At 41.2% G+C, this 26464-nt stretch overlaps 1 protein-coding gene across 17 annotated transcripts in view; it reads right to left on the bottom strand.

Moving 5' to 3' along the window:
* Positions 1–26464, bottom strand: part of PTPRM (protein tyrosine phosphatase receptor type M) — an 847035-nt gene that overhangs the window by 244627 nt on the left and 575944 nt on the right. For 16 of the 17 annotated variants that reach the window (XM_065534197.2, XM_065534199.2, XM_065534198.2 and 13 more), the window contains one exon: positions 21871–22003. The exons of the other annotated variant lie outside the window; for it this stretch is intronic. In XM_065534197.2, the coding sequence (XP_065390269.1) occupies positions 21871–22003 (133 nt within the window). The remainder of the gene's footprint in view (positions 1–21870; positions 22004–26464) is intronic. 17 annotated transcript variants of the gene reach the window in all.

Genomic DNA, 26464 nt, shown 5'->3' with positions numbered 1-26464 from the left:
ACATGTGTTTTGGCTGGTACACGCTGCTGGACACCCTGCCTAGCTCTGGGGTACTGTGGTAACAATTCAGGAGGTGCTTTTTCAAGGCAGTTTGGTTTTCTCACTGTCACCACTGTCAGTAATAATGCTGGAATACTGCCAGTGACATGCTTCAAATGTAGCTTTGTGCATTTCTGTGGCCTCAGGTAGACATGTACCAATCACATAAATATTCTCTTGCTATCGGCTGGACAGTAACTTTCTTAGCCATCCTTGGCCTAACAGTCTACAAGGGAAACACGTGATGACACGCCAAATGCACAAGTACCACTGAGCGCTCTAACACTCAGAGGCTGACCACTGATTGCAATGATGAGCGGTGCCACGAATTCAAAACCTGTCTAAATCATTCTACCAGTATTAGAATATTTTTTTCCTTCTCTTTCTCTCTTTTCTTTTTTTTTTTTTTTTAGATGGAGTCTTGCTCTGTCGCCAGGCTGGAATGCAGTGGCACGATCTCGGCTCACTGCAACCTCTGCCCTCTGCCTCCCGAGTTCAAGTGATTCTCCTGCCTCAGCCTCCCGAGTAGCTGGGATTACAGTTGTGTGCCACCATGCCCAGTTAATTTTTGTATTTTTAGTGGAGATGGGATTTCCACTAAACCAGTATGGCCAGGATGGTCTTGATCTTTTGACCTAGTGATCCGCCCACCTCGGCCTCCCAAAGTGCTGGGATTACGTATGTGCCACTGCGCCTTGCCTTAGAACATTTTTATTGTAATACAATATATAACTTAAAATTTACCATTTTAACTATTTTTAAGTGCATAATTCAGTGGCATTAAGTCATGTACATAGTTGTGCAACTATCACCACTGTCTGTCTCACGAATTTTTCATCAACTCAAACTGAAACTCTCTAGCCATTAAACATCAATTCCTCATTGCCTCCTTCCCCAAGCCCCTGGCAGCCACCATACTTTCTGTCTCTAAGAATGTGACTACCCTAGGTACTTCATATAAGTGGAATGATACAGTATTTGTCCTCCTGTGACTGGATTATTTCATGTAGCATGATGTCCTCAAGGTTGATCCATGTCCTAGCATGTGTCAGGATTTCCTTTCTTTTTAAGACTGAATAGTACTCCATTGTATGGATAGATCACATTTTTGTTTATCCACTCTTCTGTCAAAGGACACTTGGTTGCTTCTAACTTTCGGCTATTGTGAATAATACAGCATGAACAGAGGTGTACAAATACTTGTTTGAGTCCCTGCTTTCATTTCTTTTGGGCATATACCTAGAAATATATATTTGTAAATAAAGACAGTAGGGCTGCATTTCTGGGTCCCAGCATAGTACCTTTCTCACTGAATACACACTTAAAAAGGGACTGCATACTGCTAAAGAAAAATGTTTTACAGACGGTATTTGCCAAATCACAAAATTAACCAAGTAAGAGGCGTCTTGGCTAACACAGCCTCATCCGGTGAGGTCAAGTTATGATACCAAACAACATTTTAGAATCTAAAACTCTATTTCTTTTCTTATATTCTTCTTAGTTGCTCTCTTGACTTATGGATCTTTCATAATGGCTATTTCATTTACCTTGGCTTAACTAGACTGTTAGTTGCACAGAGCTCTGGTTTAATGGTTGCAAGTTCTTCATGTATTATCACTAAAATTAGCAGTGTAACATCTGAAAGAGAAATGATTTCTAGTGCCCTCGATTTAACTAAAAAGTGCTAAAGCTGGCCAGGTGCGGTGGCTCACGCCTGTAATCCCAGCACTGCGGGAGGCTGAGGTGGGTGGATCACGACGTCAGGAGATCGAGAACATCCTGGCTAACACGGTGAAACCCTGTCTCTACTAAAAATACAAAAAATTAGCTGGGCGTGGTGGCGGGCGCCTGTGGTCCCAGCTACTTGGGAGGCTGAGGCAGGAGAATGGTGTGAACCCGGGAGGTGGAGCTTGCAGTGAGCCGGGATTGCGCCACTGCACTCCAGTCTGGGCAACAGAACAAGACTCCGTCTCAAAAAAAAAAAAAAGTGCTAAAGCTAACACAGTGGTCAGGATAGTAATTAAAGATGTTTTTGAGAACTCAAAATTGTATAAGTCATAGAACACACGGTATTTAAATAATTGTTGGTGTTAAAGTACCTGAAAATCAATGAAGCATATTACAATGTACATAATCAGATCTGGAATTTTGACCACTGAAACTGTGAACTTGTTAACGGTGCTCATTAATCAACCACCCTCTTCACATAATGAATTATCATTTTACTTAGGTACTCATAACTTCAGTTAAATTTTAATGCTGTTGTTGTTCTTTGTATCAGTGTTGATCATAAAAGTGAAAAAGGTACACAGGATAAGAACCATTTATTTATGCTGTGTTCCTTTGGTAAAATATTGTCCTCTGTGCTTGGCAGAATTCCCTTGAGAGACACGGCTAACAACCTGGGTATTGGCTAAGGAGGGCAGGGGACACTTCCAGCTAATTACATGGTGAAAGAGCCTGGACCTCACCACTGGCAAGCTGAGGAATGGTGAGTGTGTTTCTTGAAGGAACATTCAATGAGCTAGACTTAATCTAGAGTCAGGCAAAATTTAGAAAATCAGGCTAGCATTCTGAAAGTTCCAGGTTTAAAGAAAAAAAATCACAATTTTAGAAGTTAGGAAGAAGTTTTAGAACATTATATATATATTTGGAACATAAGAAGTTAGAAGTTGTTTGGAGATTCAAATGGATAGGTTAAGTCCAGGCACCAGCACAGCAATTAGGACAGCAGAAAATTAAATTGATCCTGAAGCTGAGCCTGTTCAGCTCAGGCACTTGAGCAATTGCCTGCCAAGGAGTGAAAGTGGATTGGCTCAGCCCTTGGGAGCCAGCTGTGGTGGGGACCGTGGGGCATGTGGACAGTGGTTGCAGGAAGGTGCTAGAGCTGGCTGAGGGCAGGTGTGTGGCTGACAGCTGGCTGTGTTAGATGTGCCCTGAGGGTTCCAGTATTTGTTTTGGAGAAGCAGCAGAGCACTTTTACAAATGCAGCCTGATGCCAAGCCCACATCGGCTCTCCAGGCTGTGGATGGGACACTGAGCAGGGATTGGACGCTGAGCAGTTTAGAAACTACAGGGCCCTGGAGATTGTTTAAATTTGTACTCCCTCCCTACCTCCTAAAACACACGTAAAGATGTGTGTATGGGGTGGAGAGAGGAATGGATAGATAGGGAAATATACTACGTCCTTATTCTCGGATAAATCTTACTCCTCAAACCCAGCATAAAAGGGTACATAAAGAAATCAGCAGCCACGTGTTAGCAACAGCCCTCTTCTTACATGATCTCTGGGTCTCCTGCCTTGGTCACCTGGGCTGAGGAGGTAACGGGTGGTCCCCAGCACTCAGGATAAGAAGTTATGCTGGGGTGGGCTGGCTTCCCTCCTGGGAACCATCCGCAGAAATGGGCACAGCCAGGGCCACCCATTTCTCTTTCCTACACTGGTGGAGTTGTTTTCAAAGGCCAGAAAAACCACTCATGTGAACAGAATTTACAAAATGTAACTATACGCCGGGTGCGGTGGCTCATGCCTATAATTCCAGCACTTTTGGAAGCCAAGGTGGGCAGATCACCTGAGGTCAGGAGTTCAAGGCCAGCCTAGCTAACATGGTGAAACTCTGTTTATACTAAAAACGTAAAAAATTAGCTGGGCTTGGTGGTGCGCACCTGTAATCCCAGCTACTTGGGAGGCTGAGGCAGGAGAGTTGCTTGAACCCAGGAGGCGGAGGTTGTAGTGAGCCGAGATTGCTCCATTACACTCCAGCTTGGGCAACAAGAGTGAAACTCCATAAAAAAAGAAAGAAAAAAAAAACCCCACAGAAATTAGCTGTAATCTTATGAGAGAAAGTATTCTAGTAGATACTGCTATCTGAGGCTCATCAAGAGTCCAGAGAACTTCCAGCTTGGATTAGCGAGAAAAACAGGAGTCAACAGCAATTCCAAGTGCAGAACACAGGGATGAGCTCTAATTAGAAATGGGAGGCGCACTTACTCCAAACCATCTGGCCATATTACCTACAAGATAACTGATGCCTAAGTTCTCTTGGATTTCTGAGCAGGAACCAGCTATCACAAAGTAGGATGCAGGCCAGTGGTGCCATTTGAATGCATCACAGGGTACGAATGAGCACGTGGGTAAAGGGGTGGCATAACCAGGAAATGATCCATTGTCCTTTCCTGGTTGGTGTAAGACAACAAGTATAGCCAGAGACATGTAAGTGATAGAAGATTTTTATAATGTGATCATTTACATGTCTCCTGCTTGGTTTATCTTAAAAATACAATTAAGAATCACATGCAGGTGCCTGGATATCTATTTTATTTGGCCAACACATAATTTAAAAAATGATTCATTGCCAACCAAAAAATTAAAATACTTAATAAAGAAATCAAGATTTCTCCCTTTCCTCAGGGGAGACGGGAAGATTTGTGACATTGTAATATACTTGCCTGAAGCTGGACAGTGGGTGCCTTCTCACCCCATTCTCTGCACCCGAGCTCATCCGTACTCAGGTCAACTCTACTGGTCCCCCTAGGCAGTTATGATTTTAACCCTTAACTATACCTTCTATGACCTTTAGGATCTGCACTCAGAGTCAATCTTAGCCTGACAAATTATTAAAGAAAAATCTTGACAATTTTGACTACAAAACTGCAACCAACAGATGCAATTACAATTAGGTATTTCTCAGCAGAGACACCCTCAGGCATCCCCAAGTGTCCCCTAAGGAGCCAACACCGCTCCCATATGACAGCTACCGAGTTAATATTTTCAGTGAGTGCTATGTCACCTCTTCATTTTGAAGATCTTAATATATTTCTGAGATTTTCTTCCTTTCCTTTTTAATAAAAGTTAAACCTAAGAATTAGTCATCGATAGCTGAACATATCTTTAGAGAGTGGACAGTTTTCTTCAAATTCTGACCACTGACTCCAAACCCACAACTCAAGCTTTTATACAAATCAGGTAAAAGGATAAAGAACAAAGGACATTTGATAGCTCCCAATAACTAGGCACTTACACTAAGCGGCTTTTTCCTGAATTTGTTCTTATTAATGCTTGCTTTCTGGCAATGGGAACAACGAATCAATGTTTATCACAGATGCTTATCAAACACGCTTGGAGGAATAATACCATACAATGATGCAGTGAGAGAGCTAACAGGGAGAAGGGCTGCCTGGAAATGCTAAGTCCTGAATAAATTACTAGGCTGCAGCCTAGCCACTGAAGACGGAAGTCTAGATATTTCTATTATAAAACCACTGAATGGAAGACTTGAAAAACTAGATATTTTAGCTTAAGATGCCCACAGTATAAGAAGAATTCATCCTGGCTAGGCATAGTGGTTCAGTGCCTTTAATCCCAGAACTTTGGGAGGCTTACGCAGGAGGATCACTTGAGGCCCTGAATTCAAGATCAGCCTGGGCAACATGGCAAGACCCTGTCTCTACAGCAACAACAAAAAACCCCCAAAATTATCTGGATGTGGTGCCGCATGTCTGTAGTCCTAGCTACTTGGGAGGCTGAGATAGGGGCATTGCTTGAGTCCAGGAGTTTGAGCTGCAGCGAGCTGTGCTTGTGTCACTGGGCTCCAGCCTGGGTAAAAGAGCAAGTCCCTATCTCCAATAAATCAATAAACAGAAAATACATAAAAAGAATACACTTCTCCCTGACTTCCCTTAAAAAAAAATTCATCTTAAGGAGGTTTATTCATTTTTTTGAACAAAGGACTTGTTAATCTAAATTGATGTTGGTTATAAAAATGTAATGGAGTACATGATTTATGAAAAATATTTCAAAGGTGGCTTAAAAATAAATGATCATTTAAATAAATGATAGTGATGAGCCCATTTTTCTTTGAATTAAGCTGTATCTGAATTTAAATGTACTCCTATTCATTTCAACTATTTTAATATATTAAATTTTTAATCCAAGTAATTATTATTCAAACTTTAACAAAATCATACTACTACATGTAGGGAATCTGTCCATTATAACATCTACACTACAGAAAAATTAATAAAATATCTTACAATATTATGAAACTTACATCCCTGAAAATTTTTTTAAAAAAGCAAAGCTGTTCAAAGTCCAGTGCTGCATTAAAGGGCTTACACGAAAGAAGCATATTTTTCTTTACTGATGGTATACTCCATGTCTCCTATGGAAAGCACTAGACTAGATGTAAGAATAGGGTGTTGAAGGTGATTAAAAAGGATCAACTCATAGCCCTTACCATGCTGTAATCTAATAGAAAAGACATATGGTACCCAAATCATTCAGGAGTGTGAGTGCAGGGAGAGTGTACGCCGGCACTGTCAGGAGGGACACAGTAAGGAAAGAGCTAAGTCTCAGGTGTCCAAATTGGAATTCTGGTACTCAGGCAGGTGCTGCCTAAGTCATCAAAGAAACATAATAAACACCGGAATGAACACTGGGCCATCTTTAGACACGATAACATGGACTACGGTTCTGTCAAATTTTGTTTTGTTTTTACAAAGAAATAGTAGTATGTTGGAATTTAATAAGTGAATCCATTTTTACTTGCAGCAAAAGTCATAAAAATAGTTTCACTTTAGCTCTACCTCAGCAGTGCCAAAAGCAAACAGCACATATGAATATAACAATGATAAAAACATCTTCCAGGGGATCAGTGAAGCTTTATTCACTTTAAAAAGCACACTCTGTAAGGACACCAGGCAAAATTTATATTACTATTCTAGAAAATATAGTACTTAATATAATACTACATCTTGTAATGCTGAGATCTGTCCAAAATATTCCTCTCTTAACCAACAGAGTGGCTCCTCTGTATCCTTCTTAAAAATTAATTTTATGTAATTTTCTATAAATGAATCTAAATTGAATATTCCAGAGGTAACCCATTTCCCCATTAAAAAGAAACTTAGATTTATGTTAGAAGAAGAGGGGTCACGAATCTTGGTTGACATGGTTTGGAGGATCTTTGTCCTCCAAATCTCATGTTGAAATGTGATTTCCAACAATGGAGGTGGGTCTGGGTGGGAGGTATCTGAATGACAGGGATGGATCCCTTTTGAATGGTTTAGCACCATCCCTTTGGTGGTAAGTGAGTTCCCACTCAGTTCATGTGAAATTTGGTTGTTCCAAAGTCTGGGACACTCTACCGCTCGCTCTCATGCTCGTGCTGTTGCCATGGGACATGCTTGCTTGTGCTTTGCCTTCCTCCATGATTGGAAGCTTCCTGAGGCCCCACCAGAAGCTGAACAGATGCTGGCACCATGCTTCTAAAGCCTGCAGAACCATAAGCTAATTAAACCTCTTTTCTTTATAAATTACCCACTGTCAGGTATGTGTTTATAGTAACACAAAAATGGACTAATACATTGCCCAAATAAGTCAGATTAGAAACTGGACTATTTTTTTCTTAATGCATACATTTCTTTCCTTATACTCTTCACTGTTTTACTTATTAATATAAAACAAAACTCGAAAGAGTTCGAAAAGTGATATTATTAGGTTTGAATTCCTGGATTCAATAACCAAGATATGGTTTTAAACAATCATCCCAAGAAAAACATGCTCAGTTTTTAACGCTCTTATGAACTAGAAAGTGAAGTCACATCAACATGAATCAAGACACGCACACAGTAGAGATCATGAAGCACTTGGGTGTGACTGGGAATGTCAACACACTCCATCTCGAGACATCAACTGTGAAGAATGATCAATTTTACTAGTAATTATGCAGCCCTCTCTCAGTATCCTTCTATGAACTCTAGGGCTTGAGTTTAGGAATTAAGAGACACAGATAGAACCAGTTTTAATAAGCTATGCTAATAGCTAGAGGTTAAAAATAAGTGGAGTTACCAGGCATTCAAATGAGGAATCAGTAGGACAACTGTGCCCTGAGATGGCTGGTGAGAATTCAGCCCTGCTGAATGTGGTGCAAGTTCAGGGCTGGTGCCTGGCCACAGGGCCTACAGTTCAGCTGTTCAGACCTAGCTCGACCTCCTGCAATTGTGGAAGGTGAACAAGCAGCACTAAAGAGAGGCTCAGGGAGTCCATACAGATACACGACAAGGCCTTTATGCACACCGAAGACAGTGATGCTGTCCTTCTGTTCCCACCCCAGGTGGCAGACCACTTGGCACCTTGCTGGGTCTGGGTCTGGAAGGTTTTAATACCCAAAGTATTTGCATTTAATGCTAATGCCATGCCCACTCAGAAGCATTTGGGGCTTAGAGAACGTTCCCTAAGCATGGTAGTATTGATGCCCCAGGATCTTTGGTTTACTCATCTGCAGAGAACAATTTTTCCTATAATCCAGCCCTTCACTTGACTGAGTAGGAGCCTGGGCATAAGGAATACTAGTGGCTGAGCACGGCTGAAGAATGATTTTACTTCGTGCTATCGGCTTTGGCACCTTCACCAAGGCATGGCCTTAAGGTAAGGAGACAATGAGCTGTGTCATTCCAGGTGGCTGTGTTCCTAGCTAAGTTCATAATTAAAGACCCATCCTGTGTGCTTCCTTGGGTACAAAGAAATGGTGCTCTCCATGGGAAAAGGAGAGAGGACCCCCTCTCAGGGGGAGACAGCTCCAATCCTTGGTCTTTGTGTCCCTGTGTCCCTTTGTGTCCCTGTCTGGACACAAAGACTTTGAGGCACGGAAGCCACGAGCATTGAAACTCCAGAGGCAGCTACAGCTTGTATACTGGTGTCTAATGCATATTATCAGTAGAGTTAATATTTACTGAGGCCAGCACTTTAAAGGTATTAACTTGTTTTCTTGTCATAACATTTTATGATGTAAGAACTATTATTATGCCCTTGGAATAGCTGGGGAAACTGAGGGACATGAAGCTAAGAGGCTTGTCTAAAGTCACACAGCTAGTAAGCCACAGAACCAAGGTGTGGGCACAAGGCAGTTGTCCCCAGGGTCTCCAGTTTCACCATGGAAGACCCCAGCATTTGTCTCTGAGAAGGAAAGGTGCAGCTAATGCTTCCCTGCTTTATGGCTTCCTCTAAAACTTAACAAGTTTCTCTTGCTCAGTAAACCAGACAAGAGGATACAGCATCCTCACCATTGAGAGTTATCAGAACTCAGGAATCAATGAATGACACAAAATACACCTATTCAAAAGAATTCTAAAAATGCTTCTGTAAAGGAGAATACGTAAAAAACATTTATTTAGCTATTCTGCAATGATGGCTCAAAGGAAAGAATAAGACATGCTGGCAGAATTTCAAATATTTATAGACTTAAAGCAATGGTAAACTGCAACAAGCTGATGACTGCATGGTGGTGTTGTCAGCTAATTAAAAAGAGTACCTGAGGCCGGGCGCGGTGGCTCAAGCCTGTAATCCCAGCACTTTGGGAGGCCGAGACGGGCGGATCACGAGGTCAGGAGTTCGAGACCATCCTGGCTAACACGGTGAAACCCCGTCTCTACTAAAAAATACAAAAAACTAGCTGGGCGAGGTGGTGGGCGCCTGTAGTCCCGGCTACTCGGGAGGCTGAGGCAGGAGAATGGCGTAAAAACCCGGGAGGCGGAGCTTGCAGTGAGCTGAGATCCGGCCACTGCACACCAGCCTGGGCGACATAGCGAGACTCCGTCTCAAAAAAAAAAAAAACAAAAAACAAAAAACAAAAGAGTACCTGAGCTTTACAGAGCAAGGTGCAGGTTTGACTTTTACTTACCTGAGCCAGCGTAACAGGGCAGTTAAGAATCAGATGCTCTGACTCAGATTAGGCCCTCCCACAGACTACCTATGTGCCCTGGGACAAGTTCTCCAACTGCTGGGTTCTTAAGCTATTATTTATCAATGACCAACTATGTACATATATCATCTAATTTTTACCACATTCCCTATGCAGTACACATGACCATCATCATCACATTTCACATGTGCAAAACAGTTCAGAGATGTTAAGTAACTCATTTAAATTTACAGTGCCACAAACTAAAGAGCTGGGGTGTAAAACCAGGTTTGCAGATTCTAAAGCCACACCTCTTATCATTCTCTGACACTTTCCTCCTATAAGATGAAAAACTGGTAGCTATGCTCCCCACACTCTTTTTTAAAAATAAAATCTTCTTTATAAAGAGTTCCCATTAGGTTGAGTCAAGAAATTGGGGTTACTTTAGGAACTATTACAGTAATCATATAAAGTCCGGGTCAGAAGAGGCCTTTACAAAAGTCAGTTTGTTCAACTTACCCTTGTACCTCAACCCTATTCAATTATCTGGAAACCTGAAGGACAGCAGCTAATTGATAGACCGAGATAAAACATCCATACATGTTTGTGTGCACATATGGCCTGTTCCAAGCACGCCAAAGCCTGTGCTAGGCAGGATCTCAGCATCTGGTTCATACTTACAGGACTGCATATTAAGGCCACATATTTAAATAATTGTCACAAAGAAACATCTATGTGTGAATTTCTCAGTGTAGTCTCAGGAAAGGTGATTTTGAAATAAAACTTTGAATAATGCATCCAGACCCAAGCTCTTTTCGACATACAAGTCACACTTACTTATAGTGGAAAAGGAACTACCTCACATGTAAACGGATAGGGCAGGGGAACTATAGTTAACGTCAACTTGCCTCTGGCTGCATGCTGCAGGCATCTCTTTGAAAACAGGGCTTTCATGAAATTTTCCCTCTTATCTTTTTTGTTTCATGTTGTCTTCAAAAAACTTGCCATTTTTATTGTGATTTTTCTTGGTGGTGCTAGTATTGTTTAAATATAATAGAATGGGTGCCAAATACTTGATAATATGCTGCATTTGCTAAATGTACATCTGTTTAAATGTGTTATGGAAAGGAGATAGAGGTATAGAGTTTCAGAATGAAAATAGTTACATTTACCTGTAACAGGTATTTATGTAATATAATAGCTACCACTTGCTATTTTGCCCCAGAATGCAAAGTTCTTTAATTATTTTCAATACCTGCAACTTCTGTGATTTCTATGTGCCAAAGTGGCTGAGACAGGAATATTACTATAATTAATACAAATGTTCTCAAACTCCTGAAAGATCTATAGCAATTTTAGAAACAATAGTAAATATAATTAATCACAGTAAAATTGATAGTGCTTATATACTAAATTCTGTCAAACATGTTATTGAGATAAATTATTCCTTATGAAAAATGTTAAAAATGCAGGTGTTTTCATTTATACAAATATATCTAATTATACATGGATGAAACATGGTAAAAAACAAATATGTCCTATTCAAGTTATTTTATATTAATTTTGAGAGTACATTGCCTCATGGTTCTGTATGAAACATTTATTTTGTAGACATTTACCTCACAACCTAAGATTTGCTGCATCAAAATGTCAATCCTTAAAGGAACACATAATTTGGGGGAAGGAAAATAAAAAATTGCTTTGCTTACAGGATCAAGTAAAACTAAGTGTTTACATTTCATAAAATGTTTTGAAGAAAAGAAGGTTTCAGATGGTATTAGTCCAGGTAAAGGCCAAATGAATTAATATACATGAACAAAAAACTAGTCATTGCTTTGTGATAGGTTTGTAAAACATCCTAAAAAAAAGCCGATGGTCATGTCAGTTTTTAGTCATTATTGCCTATATGTTAAATAATTCCATGCATTAGTACGAACTGAACAGACTTTACATTTTCTGTTAAAAGCCCACCATCCACAACTAATTTTTAAAGAGGGCCAATTCTTCAGAAGGCAAAACAATCTTAGCTAATAACTGACAATGCCTCCGAATAAAATGTCAAGCAATTACCCAGTGTTTGAATTTGCTGTCCTCCTGCTCCTAAGCTAGCAGGCAAGCTGGCCTGGCATGTGACAAGTGCAGACGATGGCGGCTGGCTCATCCTCTGCAGGACAGACTTCCCATTTTATTTCTAGAAGGAATGAATGAATTTGTTTCACCCACATTGCCTCTTGGGCCCAGTCTGTCTTTATGACCAACAGCACCTATTTGAGGTGGACGACTCAGAAGGCTGCAGTAGAGGAAACACAGGCTAACCAGCGCACACAAGGATGAGTGCAAAGTTTCACAAGTTCTTCCAACTGACGAAAACAACTAATAATATATTGAAATCCACACTTGAGGCAGTTCCTTTCCTTCCCCCTCTCTCATTCCTTTTTCCATTTTCCCACGATTTCCCTTTTAATTGAGGGCCTCCTGTGTGAAGGTGGAAAACATGTGGCTGGAAGATAAACCACTCACCAGCCATCACCTCTGGGCTTGAACTGAACTGAGAGAGCCTGGGGAAGAGCTGCTGCAGAGGTTTAAGTAGGGAAACACGGTAATAAACCACATGTGGTGCTTCTAGAATAGCAAATGCATAGTAGTGTCACCATTGCTACTAGCTACTAGGAAACCTGGTATTTTGGAACTGAGGACTTCAGAGATCATCTAGTTGAGTTTCCTCAACTTACAAATGAGGAAACTAGGGCCCAGAGAAGTTCAGAATCACAAAGTCAGTTAAAATACAGATCTAGGAATTCCACATCTAAATTCAGTGTTCTTCCAACCGAGCAATGTGGTGATTACCTATCAATAACACCCCAGCAATTTATCTATGATTAATGTTATATTTTAACTTTTCTGCTTAAAAACACTACCTATCAAATTTAAACTTGAAATTAGGTAAAAAACCCTGGACAATTGGATGGTTTTAAGAATTTCTATGGAATATGATAGTTTGTACAAGACTGCTCAAGTCTAAAGATAACAGCAAGTTCTGTATTTATGAGCATGGTATACTGGCTAATTTGTCTGACAGAGAACATACTGTATTTTTCAGAAAAAGCAAATCCCAAAGTGGCACATGCTGTGAAGACAACGCTTTTAAGATTATTACCTAGTAAATAATCAGGTAACTCTGACATGACTTATTGGCATTTAGTCTAAAGTTGTATCAAGGCCATGTGTTACCAAAGGCATCTCTTCAATGCATAATTTATAACATAACCTCCACGACTACCTGAGAGACCCAGGTAGAATAATGAATTAATATTGCAGAAATAGACCCTTCGAGGATTAGTTGACATTTAGCTAAGGTCACAAGGGCACCTGGATTAGCAGTTGCAGGCTATTCCTCACAGAGAACTTGCCAGATGACAAAATATATCCAACGTATTCCCAGAATTTAGAATAAACCTCTTCAGAATGTTTAGTTTGGATGTCCAGGCACGGAAGGGCCTATTGTTGCTTAGGACTTATACTGGGTCATACGTTTGTAAAAAGTACAAACTACTGGTGCCAAAAATAAGCCATCTACATAAACATTGAGTTGGGGAACGAACGAAGAACAGCCAGGAAAAGCCGGGCGCGGCGGCTCACGCCTGTAATCCTAGAACTTTGGGAGGCTGGGCTGGGGGGATCACGAGGTCAGGAGATCAAGACCATCTTGGCCAACATGGTGAAACCCCATCTCTACCAAAAATACAAAAATTAGCTGGGTGTGGTGGCAGGCGCCTGAGTCCCAGCTACTTGGGAGGCTGAGGCAGAAGAATCGCTTGAACCTGGGAGGCAGAGGTTGCAGTGAGCTCAGATCATGCCACTGCACTACAGCCGGCAACAGAACGAGACTCCATCTCAAAAAAAAAAAAGGTGAGGCATAAGAAAAAGAGGAAGAGAAAAGGAAATAAAGAGATAAATAGGTAAAGAAGGGTAAAGAAAAGAGGGGTAGAGAGGAATGGAATGAAAATAAATAATGAACGAAAAATGAAGATAGGAATCACATGATGGGTAGAAAAAGAGAGAAAGGGCAGGTGACAAGTGGGGAAAAACAGTTGTAATGATGGGGACCGAAGACCAGGGATGTGCACAGCTGTGACAGAGCAACAGTTTTTCCTGGGGCTTGACTAGAACAGAACCATAAATGGAGGGAGATGCAGAAAAGGAGGAGGTGCTTGTATCTATATTGGGATATTAACTTGCCCTGAAATATTGCTATTTCCAAAGGTTTTACCTTCATCCTTGATATTCCTTCTTCTCACTCTACAAAAACTCTTGAGGAGCCTCCTCCAAACCTATGGCTTCAGCTCCAGAAATGTTGATGACTTTCGGACTATAGAAACTATTATTTCTAGTCCACAGTAGCATATTCAACTTCCCAGTGAACATCTCCACTTAATTTTAAAGGAGCATTGAACTTAAAATGTGCAAAGCTGGGATTGCTGGCAATATGGCTGAATAGGAACATCTCCGGTCTGCAGCTCCCAGCCAGATCAACCCAGAAGGTGGGTTATTTCTGCATTTCCAACTGAGGTACCTGGTTCACCTCACTGGGATTGGTTGGACAGTAGGTGCAGCCCACAGAGGGAGAGCTGAAGCAGGGTGGGGCGTCATTTCACCGGGAAGTGCAAGAGGTTGGGGAATTTTCTCCCCTACCCAAGGGAAGCTGTGGGGACTGAGCCTGAGGAACCCTGCACTCCAGGTCAGATACTGAGCTTTTCCCACAGTCTTCACAACCCACAGACCAGGAGATCCCCTCCAGCGCCTACCCCACCAGGGCCCTGGGTTTTGAGCATAAAACAGGATGGCTGTTTGGGCAGACACTGAAATAGCTGCAGGAGTTTTTTTTTTTTTTTTTTTTCCCTATACCCCAGTGGCTCCTGGAATGCCAGTAAGACAGAACCGTTCACTCCCCTGGAAAGGGGTGCTGAAGCCAGGGAACCAAGTGGTCTGACTCGGCAGGTCCCACCCTCACAGAGCCCAGCAAACTTAGATCCATTGGCTTAAAATTCTTGCTGCCAGCACAGCGGTAGTCTGAGATCGACCTGGGATGCCCCAGCTTGGTGGGAGGAGGGGCACCTGACATTGATGAGGCTTGAGTAGGCGGTTTTCCCCTCACACTGTAAACAAAGCTTTTCCCCTCACACTGTAAACAAAGCCACCAGGAAGTTCGAACTGGGTGGAGTCCACTGCAGCTCAGCAAGGCCACTGTGGCCAGACTACCAGATTTCTCCTTTCTGAGCAGGGCATCTCTGAAAAAAATACAGCAGCCCCAGTCAGAGAATTATAGATAAACTCTCCACCTCACTGGGACAAAACACCTGGTGGAAAGGGCGGCTGTGGGCAGCTCTGAAGAGAACAGCAGATCTACCAGCACAGTGTTCGAGCTCTGATAAAGGGACAGACTGCCTCCTCACGTGGGTCCCTAACCCCCCGTGGATCCTGACCAGAGGACACTTCCCAGTAGGGGCCGACAGACACCTCATACAGGAGAGCTCTGAGTGGCATCTGGTGGTTGCCCCTCTGGTCTGAAGCTTCCAGAGGAAGGAACAAGCAGCAATCTTTGCTGGTCTGCTGCCTCTGCCAGTGATACCCAGGCAAACAGGGTCTGGAGCAGACCTCCAGAAAACTACAGCAGACCTGCAGCAGAGGGGCCAGACTGTTAGAAGGAAAACTAACAAACAGAAAGGAAGAGCACGTTCACTCAGAGACCCCATCCGAAGGTCACCAACATCAAAGACCAAAGGTAGATAAATCCATAAAGATGGGGAGAAACCAGCGCAAAAAGGCTGAAAATTCCAAAACCAGAAGGCCTTTTCTCCTCTAAAGGATCACAACTCCTAGCCAGCAAGGGAGAAAAACTGATTGGAGAATGAGTTGACGAATTGACAGAAGTAGGCTTCACAAGGCGGGTAACAAAAAACTCCTCTGAGCTAAAGGAGCAGCCCTAACCCAATGCAAGGAAGCTAAGAACCTTGAAAAAAGGTTAGACGAATTGCTAACTAGAATAACCAGTTTAGAGAAGAATGTAAATGACCTGATGGAGCTGAAAAACACAGCCCGAGAACTTTGTGAAGCATACACAAGTATCAATAGCCAAATCGATCAAGCAGAAAAAAGGATGTCAGAGACTGAAGATCAACTTAATGAAATAAAGTGAGATGACAAGAGTAGAGAAAAAAAGAATAAAAAGGAAAGAACAAAGCCTCCAAGAAATATGGGACTATGTGAAAAGACCAAATCTGCATTTGACTGATATACCTGAAAGTGACGAGGAGAATGGAACCAAGTTGGAAAACACTCTTGAGGATATTATCCAGGAGAAATTCCCCAATCTAGCAAGACAGGCTAACATTCAAATTCAGGAAACACAGAGACCACCACAAAGATACTCCTTGAGAAGAGCAACCCCAAGACATAATCGTCAGACTCACCAAGGTTGAAATGCAGGAAAAAATGTTAAGGGCAGTCAGAGAGAAAGGTCAGATTACTCACAAGGGAAGCTCCTCAGACTAACAGTAGATATCGCTGCAGAAATCCTACAAGCCAGAAGAGAGTGGGGCCCAATATTTAATATTCTTAAAGAAAGGAATTTTCAACCCAGAATTTCATATCCTGCCAAACTAAGCTTCATAAGTGAAGGAGAAATAAAATCCATTACAGAAAAGCAAATGCTGAGAGATTCTGACACTACCAGGCCTGCCTTACAAGAGCTCCTGAAGGAAGCACTAAACATGAGAAGAACAACTGGTACCAGCCACTGCAAAAACACACCAACTTTAAAGACCATCAAAACTATGAAGAAATTACATCAACTAATGGGCAAAATATCCAGCTACCATCATAACGACAGGATCAAATTCACATATAACAATAGTAACCTTAAATGTAAATGGGCTAAATGCCCCAATTAAAAGACACAGACTGGCAAATTAGGTAAAGAGTCAAGACCCATCAGTGTGCTGTATTCAGGAGACCTATCTCATGTGCAAAGACACACATGGGCTCAAAACAAACGGGATGGAGGAATATTTACCAGGCAAATGGAAAGCAAAAAAAATCAGGAGTTACAATCCTAGTCTCTGATAAAACACACTTTAAACCAACAAAGATCAAAAGAGACAAAGAAGGGCATTACATAACAGTAAAGGGATCAATGCAACAAGAAGAGTTAACTATCCTAAATATACATGCACCCAACACAGGAACACCCAGATTCATAAAGCAAATTCTTAGAGATCTATGAAGAGATTTAGACTCCCCACAATAATAGTGGGAGACTTTAACACCCCACTGTCAACATTAGACAGATCAATGAGACAGAAAATTAACAAGGATATTCAGGACTTGAACTCAGTTCTGGAAAAAGCGGACCTAAGAGATATCTACAGAACTCTCCACCCCAAATAACAGAATATACATTCTTCTCTTCACTTCATCATGCTTATTTTAAAATTGACCACAAAACTGGAAGTAAAACACTCCTCAGTAAATGCAAAAGAATGGAAATCATAACAAACAGTCTCTCAGACCACAGTGCAATAAAATTAGAACTCAGGATTAAGAAACTCAATCAAATCAGCACAACTACATGGAAACTGAACAACCTGCTCCTGAGTGACTACTGGGTAAATAATGAAATGAAGGCAGAAATAAAGATGTTTTTTGAAACCAATGAGAATGAAGACACAACGCACCAGAATCTCTGGAACACATTTAAAGAGTGTGTAGAGGGAAATTTATAGCACTAAATGCCCACAAGAGAAGGCAGGAAAGATAGAAAATTGGCACCAAAACTTCAAAATTAAAAGAACTAGAGAAGCAACAGCAAACAAATTCAAAAGCTACCCAGAGCCAAGACATAACTAAGATCAGAGCAGAACTGAAGGACATAGAGACACGAAAAACCCTTAAAAAAATCAATAAATCCAGGAACTGGTTTTTTGAAAACATCAACAAAATAGACTACTAGCCAGACTAATAAAGAAGAAAGGAAAGAAGATCAAATAGATGTAATAAAAATGATATAGTATCGCCACTGATCCCACAGGAATACAAATTACCATCAGAGAACAGTATAAACACCTCTATGCAAATAAACCAGAAAATCTAGAAGAAATGAATAAATTCCTGGACACGTATACCCTCCCAAGTCTAAACCAGGAAGAAGTCAAATCCCTGAATAGACCGATAACAAGTTTTGAAATTAAGGCAGTAATTATTAGCCTACTAACCAAAAAAGGTCCAGGACCAGATGGATTCACAGTTGAATTTTACCGGAGGCACAAGGACGAGGTGTTACCATTCCTTCTCAAACTATTCCAAACAATAGAAAAAGAGGGAATCCTCCCTAACTCAGTTTATGAGGCCAACATCATCCTGATACCAAAACCTGGCAGAGACACAAAAAAGAAAATTTCAGGCCAATATCCCTGATGAACTTCGATGAGAAAATCCTCAATAAAATACTGGCAAATCAAATCCAGCAGCACATTAAAAAGCTTATCCACCACGATGAAGTCAGCTTCATCCCTGGGACGCAAGGCTGGTTCAACATATGCAAATCAATAAGCGTAATCCATCACATAAACAGAACCAATGACAAAAACCACATGATTATCTCAATAGATGCAGAAAAGGCCTTCGACAAAATTCAGCAGCCCTCCATGCTAAAAACTCTGAATAAGTTAGATACGGGTGGAACATACCTCAAAATAATAAGAGGTATTTATGACAAACCCACAGCCAATATCATACTGAATGGGCAAAAGCTGGAAGCATTCCCTTTAAAAATCGGCACAAGACAAGGATGCCCTCTCTCACCAAACAAAGCTGGAGGCATCGTGCTACCTGACTTCAAACTCTACTACAAGGCTACAGTAACCAAAACAGCACTATACTGGTATCAAAACAGATATATAGGCCAACGGAACAGAATAGAGGCCTCAGAAATAACACCACACATCTACAACCATCTGATCTTTGCTAAACCTGACAAAAACAAGCAATGGGGAAAAGATTCCCTATTTAATAAATGGTGTTGGGAATGAATATCTAGTCATACACAGAAAACTGAAACTGGACCCCTTCCTTACACCTTATACACAGATCAACTCAAGATGGATTAAAGACTTAAACATAAGCCCTAAAACCATAAAAATCCTAGAAGAAAACCTAGACAACACCATTGAGGACACAGGCATGGGCAAAGACTAAATGTCTAAAACACCAAAAACAATGGCAACAAACGCCAAAATTGACAAATGAGATCTAATTAAACTAAAGAGCTTCTGCACAGCAAAAGAAACTATCATCAAAGTGAACAGACAGTCTACAGAATGAGAGAAAATTTTTGCAATCTATCCATCTGACAAAAGGCTAATATCCAGAATCTATAAAAAACTTAAACAAATTTACAAGAGAAAAAACAACCCCATCAAAAAGTGGGCAAATGATATGAACAGACACTTCTCAAAAGAAGACATTTATGCAGCCAACAAACATACAAAAAAATGCTCATGATCACTAGTCATTAGAAAAATGCAAATCAAAACCACAATGAAATACCATGTTATGCCAGTGAGAATAGCGATCACCAAAAAGTCAGGAAGCCTGGGCATGGAGGCTCACGCCTGTAATCCCAGCACTTTGGGAGGCCAAGGAAGGCGGATCACGAGATTGGGAGTTTGAGACCAGCCTGACCAACATGGAGAAAACCTGTCTCTACTAAAAATACAAAAATTAGCCGGGTGTGGTGGTGTACACCTGTAATTCCAGCTACTGAGGAGGCTGAGGCAGGAGAATCACTTGAACCTGGGAGGCGGAGGTTGCAGTGAGCCAAGATCACGCCATTGCACTCCTGCCTGGGCAAAAAGAGCAAAGAATTCCGTCTCAAGGAAAAAAAAAAAGTCAGGAAACAACAGATGCTGGAGAAGATGTACAGAAATAAGAACACTTTTACACTGTTGGTGGGAGTATAAATTAGTTCAACCATTGTGGAAGACAGTGTGGCGATTCCTCAAGGACCTAGAACTAGAAATACCATTTGATCCAACAATCCCATTACTGGTTATATACCCAAAGGTTTATAAATCATTCTACTATAAAGACACATGTATACGTATGTTTATCATGGCACTATTCACAATAGCAAAGACTTGGAACCAACCTAAATGTCCAACAATTGATAAAGAAAATAGATAGACTGGATTAAGAAAATGTGGCACATAAGCACCATGGAATACTACGCAGCCATAAAAATGGATGAGTTCATATCCTTTGCAGGGACATGGATGAAGCTGGAAACCATCATTCTCAGCAAACTATCACAAGAACAGAAAAGCAAACAGTGCATGTTCTCACTTGTACGTGTGTACCTGTGACAATGCATGGACACAGGGAGGGGAACATCATACCCTGGGGCCTGTCAGAGGGTGGGGTGTAAAGGAGGGATAGCATTAGGAGATGGGATGACGGGTACAGCAGACCACCATGGCACGTGTATACCCATGTAACAAAACTGCTCGTTCTGCACATGTACCCCAGAACCTAAAGCATTATAATAAAAAAAAAAATGTGCAAAGCTGAACTCTCCATTTTTACTGCCAACCCCCCCCCCCCCCATTTTCTAGTTTCTATGTTCCAGATTTTGGTGAATAGAAATATCTCCACTAACTTGCCCAAATCAGGAATTACTGTAAGTTCTTTCTATATAGTCCCTTCTCTCTCCAAATGGCTACTAAAATTTAACTCTTAACTGTTTCTAAACTTGCTCTTTCTCTTCATTCTACCGGTCTTCCTGATTTGAGCTCTCTCCCCTCCTCACTGTGTCCAATCCTAACGTTAGAGTTATATTCCTAAAAATTAGATCATGTTACTACCTGCTCAAAGGCCATCAACAGTCTCAGGCCCAAGGCCAACCTCCTTCCACAACCAGATCAGAGTTTCTAGTCTTCTCTCTGCCAACCTCTCCACCTTTACCTTCTACCATCCATGAACTCACTCACACGGCATGATTACAACTGTTTTCAAACAATAGAGAAATCGACAAGACCCATATATTCCCTCTATTTGGGAAAATTTATGCCATCAATTCTTAGTATCTATATTTTTGTATGGATTTTTACATAAATTGAAGATTTTATTATTAAGTTTTCACTTGTTTCTGCAAAACAAGACACTGCATAGTTTTCAAGTATGGGAGATGAGGATCCCTTAGTATGGCCATATCTGTTTTTCTCTCCCCCAGACTATCCCTTGGCTCTTGTAACACACAACTTTGTTTGTTTGTTTTTGGACACAGGGTTTTGCTCTGTTGCCCAGGCTGGTGTGCAGTGGAGTGATCATAGCTCAAGTGATCCTCCCATCTCAGCCTCACCAATAGCTGGGACTACAGGTGTGTGCCACCACGTCCAGCAAATCTTTGTATTTATTGTTGAAACAGGTTTTTGTCATGTTGCCCAAGCTGGTCTTGAACTCCTGGGCTAAAGTGATCAAATGATTCACCTGCCTCCACTTCCCAAAGTGCGGGGATTACAGGCATGAGCCATGGTGCCCAGCCATACCACGTACTCTATGATTTGTTCTCTTACGAGCTGCTCCTGCGCGGCATTGTTCTGTTGGACTGTTCTTGCCGGTTCTCTTTCTCACGATGTTGTGCTGATTACCTTCCCTAGCACGGTGCCAACACACAACACAGGCCCCGTAAAATCTGTTATCATCATCATCCTCACTATAATAAGAAGGAAAGTCTTCTCATATCTTTGTGATTACCAAATGTCTTAGTACGTTGGAAATCAGTACTAAACATTTCCTGGTGAATAAGTGGCTTTTAAGATTCTGCAGAGCTTTATCTGCCTCTGTGTGGGAAGACACAGGATGCTTATGTTATTCTGGCATGATATGCTTTGCATATTCACACAGAATCATAGCCATTTACTCTAAATTTTTGTCCCATAACCTTCCATGCCACATGATGAAAAATGTTAACAATCACAGAGTCACAGATGTGTCTGGGTTATCAAAGCCAGCTCAGTAACTGAGTATTTTCACACACACGAAACATTTCAGCAAACAATGGATATAACTGTATCTTTGGCAACAGCTAGGAGCTCACCTTTTCTTCATTACCAACACAACTCCAAGAAATATAATAACGAACAGCAAGATGCCCGCAATGACTCCAGCAATTTTAACTGTATGATCTGTCTGTTTCTCGGGTTCTGGGACTGGTTTCGGAGTGGCAGCTCCTGAAGATGAAAGGAAATGAAAAAGGAGAGACAGTAGGTGAGAGAGAATAAAGATGTCACATTTTAAAAAATTTCGCTGCATTTAACAGAATAATAAGACTTATCAGAGCCAGCAGACAGACAAGCTTTGATTTTTTAAACAGCTTTCATATGCACTGAAACGAGCGTAATTGTTCACATTGTTCTTCAATATTTTACTAAACCATAACACAAGCGGGATAGCAAACCCATGCCTGACCCTTTTCTAAAAGACTCTTCTGAAACAGGTTTTTGTTTTTTTTTAAGAAAAATATTATTTTATTATCTCTATTGGTTCCTGCTCTTTCTGCCATTTAAAAACTTACTAACACCACAATACCTATCCCTAAGCCTTTATCCAAATTTGATTTGCTGGAACATTTTCCTCAATTATTTTTCATAAACGAAGCAGTAATTCCATAACATATTAGTCCAAACACCTGGAAAACTCAGATAAGCTCATTCACCACGCATTTTTACCAGCAATTGTTTTTTAACACAAAAGAGTTTTTCCCCTGCCTTTGGAAATCTAAATCTAGGTCACATCTGGTAGGCAAAAGACTCCTTCTAAGCAATTTACTCACAAAGTGGGAAGTGGCTGATGATCACACCGCTGGCACCCACATTTAATATCTGTTTAAATGAGATAACCAGGGTCTTACAGGGGCGGTGGCTGTCTTAGCTCCCCTTTCTCATGTCTAAAACATGAGACATGTTTGTCCTGTTTACTGTATAATGCGATGGAATGTCAAATTCATGTCTGATGAAATATGTTTCCTCTGCTAAGTGCATTCAGGATGAAAAATATTAGGAATGTAATGTTCAATTCCCTAAAAACACTCCTTTTTAAAAGGGCTTGTACTTTTAAAATTAGAATGTGATGATGCTCTGAGTCACACCACCCTTACTAGGTGACAGGTCATTCTGAAAGGAGGAACTTTATGTCCACATTTTCCTCCTTAGAATTTTCTTTTTGTGTTGTTAAAAATGTGATTAAATTAGAGTGTTTGTAAACCAGCTCTTTCCACCCTGTCATGAGGTTTTCCACTCCTGCGTCACCCGACTCATGAAAACCTTTGCTGTCACTGTGTCTGAGCCCTTGTGCAGGGTGGACCAAGACCAGGAGGATAAACTCCAAAATGAGTCATCACTGAGAAAGAGGGAGTGCCAGGTATCACCTTCCATCTGTTTTTTTGTTTCCTTTGGAAACATGTAAATGATGTTTCTTTCCAAAGTTATTCCTGGTAAGATTTTATACATGAGGCCTTGCATTTGAAACATGGCTGTAGTCATTAGACTGACCCCAGGAAGTGAGTCAAGGTCAGGGGAGAAGTGAGTTGGAAGATCATTAGTGTTTCCATGACAAAGCATATTCCAATCATTTGAGAGCCACAACAGCAGCCGTGATGCAGAAAGCACACCTTATGAGATAAAAACCCTTCTGAAGAAGCCTCTACAGGTCAATTTTATTTTATTTCTGACAACGTCAAGAGGAAGTCCTGCTATTTTGTTTCAATGAATACCCCTCAAACTAGTTGTCCAGTTAAATCTTTAAGGTATTCATGTTAATTATCCTTTATGGTAATTACACCTGAAATATACCACTCCAATCAATATTCTATCGGAACATATCATCAGGTGGTTGACTGGGAGGAAATTGTCACATTAATCAAATTGCTAAGAAAAATCTAAAGACAAAATGTGTATGTGGATAAAAAAAAATTTTAAGCTAAGCAATCCATACAAAAAGAAGTAACATTTGAAATTCACAAAACTGAAAAAAGTCTAATTTTTTCTATTTTATGTGTCCAATTAAAACAAATTTTTAAAATAAAATCAAATTGGTTTGATTCTTCCAATGTTGACATACTGGAAGCCATTCCATTTATCTCACTAGTTACAGATAGCTAGCTCTCCATATATATTTCCTAAATAGATGAGTTAAGGTATGTTTTGTAACTAAGTAATGTCAGTAAATGCAACACTTGGGGGAAAATGTTTAAAAAACCTTATTTAGCTTAAGATATTTTACTATAAAAATAGCACAGATGTAATGCATACATTGTGAACACTCAGTAGAGGAGGGTCTGGCTCTGTGGGAACTGGTGAATGACTCTCCGTTCTGCTTTGGGCCGAGGAGGGGTGGTTACCTGCAGCCTTTCATCCCCTTTAGGAAGCAGCATGCATATTGCTATGCAGCCTATGGAAGCTCAGTATTATCATTTCTTAGCACTGACTTTTAACTCCTTTCACATTGCAGGTCAAGAGAATGAAATGTTGTATCTTGGCCTGACACAGTTGCAACGTGATGATGGTAGCAACCATGATAAACGGGACAGCGACTCAGAAAAGGTGGGAGGGCTGCCTGGGACTGGCCATCCGCTTGAGTCAGGTGTTTGGGTTTAGGACTCTGCAGAAGCATCAGTGTAAACACAAACAGCCCTCGGATAACCTGATGGGTGGGTGTCACTGACTCCAGGCCCCCTGCCAGGAAGTTCCTGCTTTCCTGCCTGTGTCCTATCCCTCTATCTCTGCCTGAAATGAACATCTTTAGGCTCTCCTTAAATAGGATGCTCCTCTCTCCTCTTTTATTGTTTTGGGAACATGTGGTTCTGGTTATACCTGTCAGCCGGCCTTGGACAGGGGATATTTTTGACAGAGCATGGTTGCAACTGATGGTTGTTTATTTTTCCTCACCCGAATCTATGTATTTAACAGTACAATTTCCAAACTGCTTGGCAAAGAGTTGTTTTCATTCTATTTCCCCCTTGGTCTTGTTATTTTCTTGCCAGGTTTCTCATGGTATAAACTTTTCTTTTTTTCTTTTTGTATAAATTTTAATTGCTTATTAAAAGGAATTTTCTCTTCTTGTGTGTATTCTGTTAGGACAGCGATGTGCATTTAGTTTCTTTTGAAGAGAATAAACTCGCACGTGTCCATTTATCAGTGGATTTTATCTAGGCCTGATACTGTATTGTATTCATTACACTGATGAATAAGCTAAGTATTACAGGGAGATTAAGAGACTGCTAAAATCCTAGCGCATATCCTCACAGATGCCCATTCTATTGACTCCTAGTGAGAACTCCGGTTATTACTTTTATAATGGCCACGAAAATAAAGAAGAGTGGTATTCCAGTCAAATTGCATTAAGATTTCAGTTATAACATCTAGTATGAAAAAAAAAAACCTCAAAAGAAATAGAATGATTATCCAACGCAGTATTTAGCTAGTTTTCAACTTGGCAGAAAACAATCTGCTTTGGCCCAGTGTTCAACGTTAAATTAAATAACAGCAGCAGGCCAGGCCGAGAACACGATGTACTCAGCCACTGGCTTGAGGTCTGGGCCCAATTTTGACTACTGAACTGGCTGCACAAATTTTCCCAAAAGATTCAAGGGTACAAGCCCAGAAGACCATGAAGGCTGTCAGTGATGCTCAGAGCTACTGACCATGCTGCCCACAGCACGGGCTGGTTTCACCCAGAGTAAACTGGAAGTCTTCCCAAAGGGAGGGGAGTGGCAGGGTTAGGAAGAGCCGCAGGGACAGCTCGGCTGCAGAACTTTGCACGGTGGTGACTAGTACGAGGCTGACCTTGAATGTGGAGGAAAAAAATCCAGCAATATTCTTCATTTATTCAACAAGCGTTTATTGAGTCCTTAACTGCTTGCCAAGCACTGTTTAAGGAATACGGTGGTGAGCAGATGGACAAAACAAAACTTCTGACCTCATGGAACTTAAATCCTTGTGTGGAAGACAGACACCAATGTAAGCCAATATTGTAGGCAGTGTCTGGCCAGGCTAGCTGTAGAGAAACTTCAAGGGGAGTGGGCTGTGGGGTGAAGGTGAGGCAGCTGCTAGGATGCGGGATTGGAGAAGGAATTACTGAGAAAATAACATTCGAGTAGAGACCTGAAAGAGGAAAGGGAGTGGGAGAGGCTGACATCCAGGGAGGAGGAAAAGGGAAAAGGTACAAGCAAGACTGAAATACTGAGTGTGACTGGAGTGCCGTGAACTGTGGAGAAGGTGAAGCACAATTTTGGGGTGGGGACAATTCCTTAGATCGCTGCAACTATTCTCTCTGCTTGAGAAGCCACTGGAGGATTCTGAGCAGAAGAGGAACTTGATCTGGCTTATATTCAACGACACTATCCCGGCAGCTGCGTGTACTGCAGGCTGTAGCGGGCCACGGTGGAGACAGAGACCTCAGTTAGGAGGCTATTACAAAGATGCAGGGAAGACATTCATGGTTTGGAGTGAGAAGGTAACAGTGCAGGTGGCAAGATGCCGTCAAACTTGAGACATGCCGTGATGGTCCAGCCATCAGTTTTGCCAGTGAACTGGATGTTAGGTGTGTTAGGATAACAACCAGGTTTCTGGCAAGAGTCACTGGAGAGACGCAGCCGCTACTGACAGGGCGAGACTGCGAGGGGTGCAGATTTG

Source organism: Macaca fascicularis, chromosome 18 (genome assembly GCF_037993035.2).
Source record: "Macaca fascicularis isolate 582-1 chromosome 18, T2T-MFA8v1.1".
In the NCBI taxonomy this organism is placed as follows: Eukaryota; Metazoa; Chordata; class Mammalia; order Primates; family Cercopithecidae; genus Macaca; species Macaca fascicularis.
Note: the sequence above shows the minus strand (reverse complement) of the source record. Positions and strands in the feature narration are given on the sequence as shown.